This window comes from Cryptomeria japonica, chromosome 2, assembly GCF_030272615.1.
Source record: "Cryptomeria japonica chromosome 2, Sugi_1.0, whole genome shotgun sequence".
Taxonomy (NCBI): Eukaryota; Viridiplantae; Streptophyta; class Pinopsida; order Cupressales; family Cupressaceae; genus Cryptomeria; species Cryptomeria japonica.
Window position 1 is genome coordinate 182510446 of NC_081406.1, and position 6496 is coordinate 182516941.

A 6496-nucleotide genomic window follows, 5' to 3' on the forward strand; every position below is an offset into this window, starting at 1 on the left:
AAAAACGTAACTCTAAGCGGAAGATGGTAAACGCATTCAGTTTCTCTTCAATAACATAACAAACACATTGGAAGACTGAATGAAGCGTGCTGGGCACGCGATAAAAAAACCACCACTCAGACCGCAGGCAAATTGCTGTCGCCTCTAAGATTTTATTTCGCACATGAAAATTTGAATATGAAACTCCTTTCCATACGTGCTCAACAAAGTCGCCCATTGATAAGTGTGAGCGAATACTTCCGCAGCCTCTAGAAGGATTTTACTGTGGACTGGAATATTTGAATTTGAAAGATGTTTCCCTACGTGCTTTCGGTTATAAATAAGGTCCAATACCGGCTTTCAACATTAAGAACATTATAACTGACTTGATCAGTCTTGTACCATAAGTTCATAAATGATGGCTTTCTGGAGTTATATGAGAACGTTTGGTTTGTTTCTATTTTTGTGGCTTGTAAATTTGGGAGGCCGAGGTGCGGTTGTGGCATACTCGTCACAAAATGCAACTGCACTAGCGTTCACCTCATGTTTGAGTGGAAACGGTATCGAAAACGTGACGTTCAAAAGCTCTTCTTCATCAAGCAACTATTACACGCTCCTCGAATTCTCTCTGCAGAATCTGCGCTATGCGGAAGAAAGCGTGCCGAAGCCATACGCTTTGATTGTTCCGGAGAGCAGAGACCAACTGCACAAGTCAGTGCAGTGCTCCATACAACACGGCTGGCAGATCGTGATGCGCAGTGGAGGGCACAGCTATGAGGGTCTCTCCTCTACTTCTCAGGCTCCCAATTTCGTCATCATCGATGTCATGAAATTGGAAAGAGTTGAGGTGGATATGAAATCCAAGACGGCTTGGGTGGAGTCCGGTGCAACTTTAGGCCAGCTCTACTCCGCCATTGCAAACAAGACTTCGCTCTACGGTTTCCCTGCGGGAGTCTGCCCGACAGTAGGCGTGGGCGGGACTTTGAGTGGAGGTGGGCTTGGGTTACTCGCAAGGAAATATGGCGTCTCGGCAGACCACGTTATAGATGCCCTGCTTGTGGACGCCAATGGCAAATTGGTGGACAGAAAGGGGATGGGAGAAGATGTGTTCTGGGCTCTCCGAGGCGGCGGTGGAGGGAGCTGGGGCGTGGTTGTGGCGTGGCAGATAAGGCTTGTCAAATTGCCTCCCGTAATCACTGTGTTTAATGTCAACAGGACGGGAAATGATAACGTGACAGAGCTTGTAGAACGATGGCAATCTGTTGAACCGTTTGCCCCCGAGGATCTCTATATCCGTGTCTTTGTGTTCGGAGGCAGTCCTGTTAGCCTTACCTTCAATGGAATGTATTTGGGTCCTCTACCTCAACTCCTCAAACTTGTGAATGAGATCTTTCCTGAGATGGGTCTGGTCGCCGCCGATTGTAACGAGACAGACTGGGTCGGCTCGGTCATCTCGACTGCTGTGGCCAACGGATATTCTGCCGACCTCCTCAACAGATATCTTGCCACCAAAAGGTACTTCAAGAATAAGTCCGATTATGTGAAGAGCGCTATCTCTTCATCAGGCCTACAGGGAGCATGGAAGATTATGGAAGAGAAGCCCGACAGCCAAATGATATTGGCTCCCTTTGGAGGCGTAATGAATAGGATACCATCCACTCGGATTCCCTTCCCCCATCGAGCAGGCTATTTATACGAAATTCAGTATGTACTCAACTGGGACGACGCTTCCGAAGATGCAGAGTCTGTGGCTTGGATGCGAAAGTTGTACGAATACATGACTCATTATGTTTCAAAATCTCCCAGAGGTGCTTACGTCAACTACATAGACCTTGACTTGGGCCATGCATCTGCTAATGGAACCTCCACCGTACAACAAGCAAAGTCGTGGGGCGAAAAGTATTTTGGTGTGAATTTCTTCAGGCTGGTGCATGTGAAGACTAAATTCGATCCCAACAATATTTTCAAGAATGCTCAGAGCATTCCCCCGCTCAGTCAGAGTTGATTTATATCTCTTTCTTAGATTTCCATATTCATTTCCATAGAAGATAGAACTCTCGCCCTTAGGAATTAAATTCATTAATAAATCGACACAACTATTCTCTGAATAGTGAATGTGCCTCCAATAATGATGTAATAATGTAATATTGGATAGAATATAAATTCCTCTTAGCTTTTCATTTGCATTTAACTAGTGTATAGAATCCTACAATATGGTATTTTAATAAATTTGATTTGAAAATATAAACATTCATTGTTTATTGATATTGGATTTAATTATGGATATTATTTTAATAAATTTTGGTTAAAATATAAACATATATTAAATTGTTTATCGATATTGGATTTAATTATTTTAATAAATTTTGGTTAAAATATGAACATATATTTATTGTTTATTGATATCCGATTTAATTATGAATACCATTTTCATAAATTTTTAATAGTATCGTGAATACTTCAAGTGATATATTTATGTGTGTAAATGTATATGAGAATAAAATATTATCTTTTTAAATATAATATAAATTATTTTTACGTTAATCATGTATATTATATACAAGTAAGATCTCATCTTCTAAAAGATGATTGCAAATAACTTGTGTATTGTTGATATAAAATATATGAAAATAAATTCAAATCTCTTTTTTTTTTATATAAAATTAAATTTGCATCTCTTTAATGACCAACATAAATCATATTTATTATCTTTACGTAAAACATAAAAAATAAATTCTCATTTCCTAAAAGACCAATAAAAGACATTTTTTTTATATTCTTTATGTTTAATATATGAAAGTATAATTTACTCTTCTCCAAGACCAACACCAATATTTTATATACTTTTCGTACAAAATATTCTAGAAAAAATTCCATTCTTCCAAAAAAAAAATATCACCAATGAATTTTATACTCTTCATATAAAATATGTCAAGATAAAATCTCATCTCATAAAAAGACCAACAAAAACATTTATCTATTATTCTTGACTATTAAAGAAAATCAAATGTTTTATTCATTAAAATGTGATAATCCATTAAAATATACGAGAAAAAAAAAAAGTTGTATAAGATTAAAAAACATAGAATATAAATATTTTAAAAAAATTCCACACGAAATGTTGGATATTACATTAATTAGTTTAGTTTATAAGAAGTTTGTACATGGAAAAGGGCTTAAAAAGCCATAGAGATGTAATGAATGATCACATGATAGAATTCAAGTTTGAATATTTATGTTTTATTTTTTAGTAACAATGATGGTTTAGATTTTAATTGCTCTTATTTCATTTGCTATTAGAGTCAAAAGGGACTTAGCTGAGATATTATAGTGGAGAAGTGTTGGCAAAAGGTCCCTATAGTGGGATGAAGTATTTTGGACCTGTGAAATGATTAAGGTGTCGCTCTTGTGCAATTTATTAATAGGGAGGCATTCAATTTGGTTTAGGAGCTATGTTGGAAGAAGATCCTGGCAGGAGTTGGGAAAATGGCTTTAAATCAACCATTTGTATTTTCTTTAAAGTTTTCTTTAAGTTTTATTCAAATTGATGTACTACATATCCTGCATCCATTGTATTCCACGATACCACATATGCTAGATAGATTCAAAGTTCTTATGTTTTCTATGAAAATCACATATGAAAAGAGAAGACAATTAAAACATTGCTAGTTGCTATATTTGAACAAAGCACAATTTCTTATTTGCTTTGATAGCTTTTGGAAGTGAAGAGTTTTGGTAAAGTTTTACGTTTGAATTTAGTGATCAAAATAGACATTTATATATGTTTTGGCTACTTGAAGAAAACATAAATTTGTAGAGCATTTAAGAGAGTTGGGAGTACTTCTATCAAGTTTCGTACAAGTAATTGGGCCTTTTTAAGTAATTTTCAATGAACTTGGAGTCCAATCCTGAAAGTGAAATATTTTATAGTGTGGAAATATGTATCCCAATCTTTTGTCTTTTACATTTAATAAAAGGAGCATGATTAATATTGTTGCATACATGTGACTTATAGAATTGCAATTTTGATTTTTCTTGCGTTGTCTTCCATGAAGCACTAATGTCACATTCTCATTCAACTCGCTCTAGATGGAAGGTAAACAAATTTATAAGATATGTATGAAGGAACTTTGAGTTTACGAAAGATTTTGATAATTATTTTCCATCAATAAGTGTTAACTTTTAATCTTTAAAAAAAAAGGGTATTTTGGTTATTTAGTAAAGTAGATAATTTTTGTTGAGATATAAGATATTTTTCAAAGTTATGAGTTGAAGTGGCATTATAAGGTGTAAAAGGTAAATTAGTTCTCAAGGCTTATGTAATATTTCCTCATCTATGACATTAAAAAAAGAATGGTTATCTCAAATATTTTTTTTTGTTGAATACGTTATTAAATGAGCTTGACATCCTTATGTACAAGCACTTTCATGATTTGCTAATGATTCTTGTAGAGTCATTATTTTTTGTATTTGATGATTAAGATCTAAGGGGTTCAATTGGAGGTTGGAGGTAATAGAGGTAAGACATCTTTTGTCTTCTTGAATTATAATTTTTCTCAGAGATGATTCACTACAAGAGAAGCATCCTTTTCTATGAGTATCCCTATAGAAAAGAGAGGACTTGGCATCATTTGTGTCCCTTAAGAAAAGTGGGATCCTAGTATCTTGAGATTTCTTGTGGATCTCCTTTAAGAAAAGAGGGAACCTAGTATCTTGGTTGGACCATGTGCGTTCTCGCCACAGTCCTCGACTTTTTTCTCGAAATTTCAGGAGACTGTTATGACTGTATCTACTAGCCTAAATCCGGAAGATTGGTTGATTTTATCGATTTTTGAACCCTATAGAATCGGAAATACCTTCAAAATTCAACATTTCAAATTTCAAGAAATTTTTTTAAATTAAGAAGTTAATTATTGTCTGCCCTAATTTTAAAAATTTTGATTTTAAAATTAAGTGATATTCCCTTGGCCCTAAGTTTAAAATTCCAATTTCCTTTCATTTTTGGAAATTGTTTTATCCTCTTCCCCCAACAAAGTTCAAATTGTGTAATCATTATTTTCTTGAATTTTGCATTACTCAATTTTGTAAGCTTTGTTCTACAATTCAAAATTCAAAAATTTCCCTCTAGTGCATGAGTTTTACCACTGTTAGTCCTACATATCCTATCCCCATTAGATGAAGCATTAGAATTAAGGAATCCCAAGGTTTGATTATCGAGGATATGGAGCCTAATTTGGGTGACTTCTTTAATTAGGATCATACTAATTCTTCCCATCCTAATCATGTCCTATTGATGGATCTCATGATGGAGAAGAAGCTTTAACTAGGGTTTCTTTAGATCAACTTTTTAGATTGGACAATCAATTTGACATCTTTCAACAATGGATGTCCCAAGAATACCCTAATAGTGAAGCTCTTCTATTGATTGAAGGTCTTAAGCACATGCTTCAAAGTGATAAGAATGGAATTGATATATTGCATGGTATTGCACATATTGTTGATTCTAATGTCATGCCTATCAAGAGTTGTGCTCAAACCCTAGGTTACTCACAACCTTCAACACAAGTCGATCCTTCTATTCCTTTGACTAATCCTATGACTAGTATTACTACTTTCACATCCAACATCATGGCTACTTCAACTCAAAATGTCATTCCTACAACCATAGGTCATGGGGGTAATCCGTCTTCTTCATTTAATCCTCCATCATTCCCTATGACTTCCATGCATGTTCCTATTATTCCTCAACCAATCAATGTGACACAAGGGGGCAATTCCTTCAACAAATTTATTCCTCCTTTAAGTGTCCCTTTTCCTACCCAACCATCACCAATGCTTAATTTTCATAATGTCCCACCACCTTCTCAATCACCTATGTCTAACATCAATTCTTCTACCAAAATGACAATTAACAATCTTGCACAAACTATGTCGTCCTTACAACAACAAATTACTTATATGAGTCAATTCAAGTTTAGTGTGCCCACCTTTGATGTTGCGAGCCCACTTTCTCTTGATATTGTTAAATCCATGCCACCTAAACATGTTGAGATCCCTCAATTGGAACTCTATAATGGAAAAGGTGATCCTCTTACGCATGTCAAAACATTTCAAACCTTGTGTACTGATTTTGCTTATGATCAACGATTTCTTGCAAAACTATTTACAAGAACACTAAGAGATAAGGCCTTACAATGGTATTGCTCTCTGTCTTCTTATTCTATCACTTCTTTTCAACAACTAGCAAATGCTTTCATCCAAAAATTTCAAAACAACATTGGTCCTAAAATCACTTTGACTAATTTACTGCATTGTAAACAAGGTGTTAAAGAAAAAGTGATTGATTTCATTTGTAGATACAAGAATTTGTGTGCTCAAATTTATTTTCATGTACCTGATAATTATATTCAAAGAATTTTCATTTCTAATTTACAAAAAGATATTAGGGAAAAGCTTCTTTTGTCTAAGTTTACTTCCTTTCCGCAGTTGTGCACAACACTCCACAATTATCAACTGG

At 34.9% G+C, this 6496-nt stretch overlaps 1 protein-coding gene across 1 annotated transcript; it reads left to right on the forward strand.

Annotated features, from left to right (window-relative positions):
• Positions 1-397: 397 nt before the first annotated feature.
• On the forward strand, positions 398-1984 carry LOC131053896 (berberine bridge enzyme-like D-1). The gene has a single exon (XM_057988529.1). It carries the CDS (start codon positions 398-400, stop codon positions 1982-1984), a length of 1587 nt encoding a protein of 528 aa, XP_057844512.1.
• The last annotated feature ends 4512 nt before the right edge of the window (positions 1985-6496 follow it).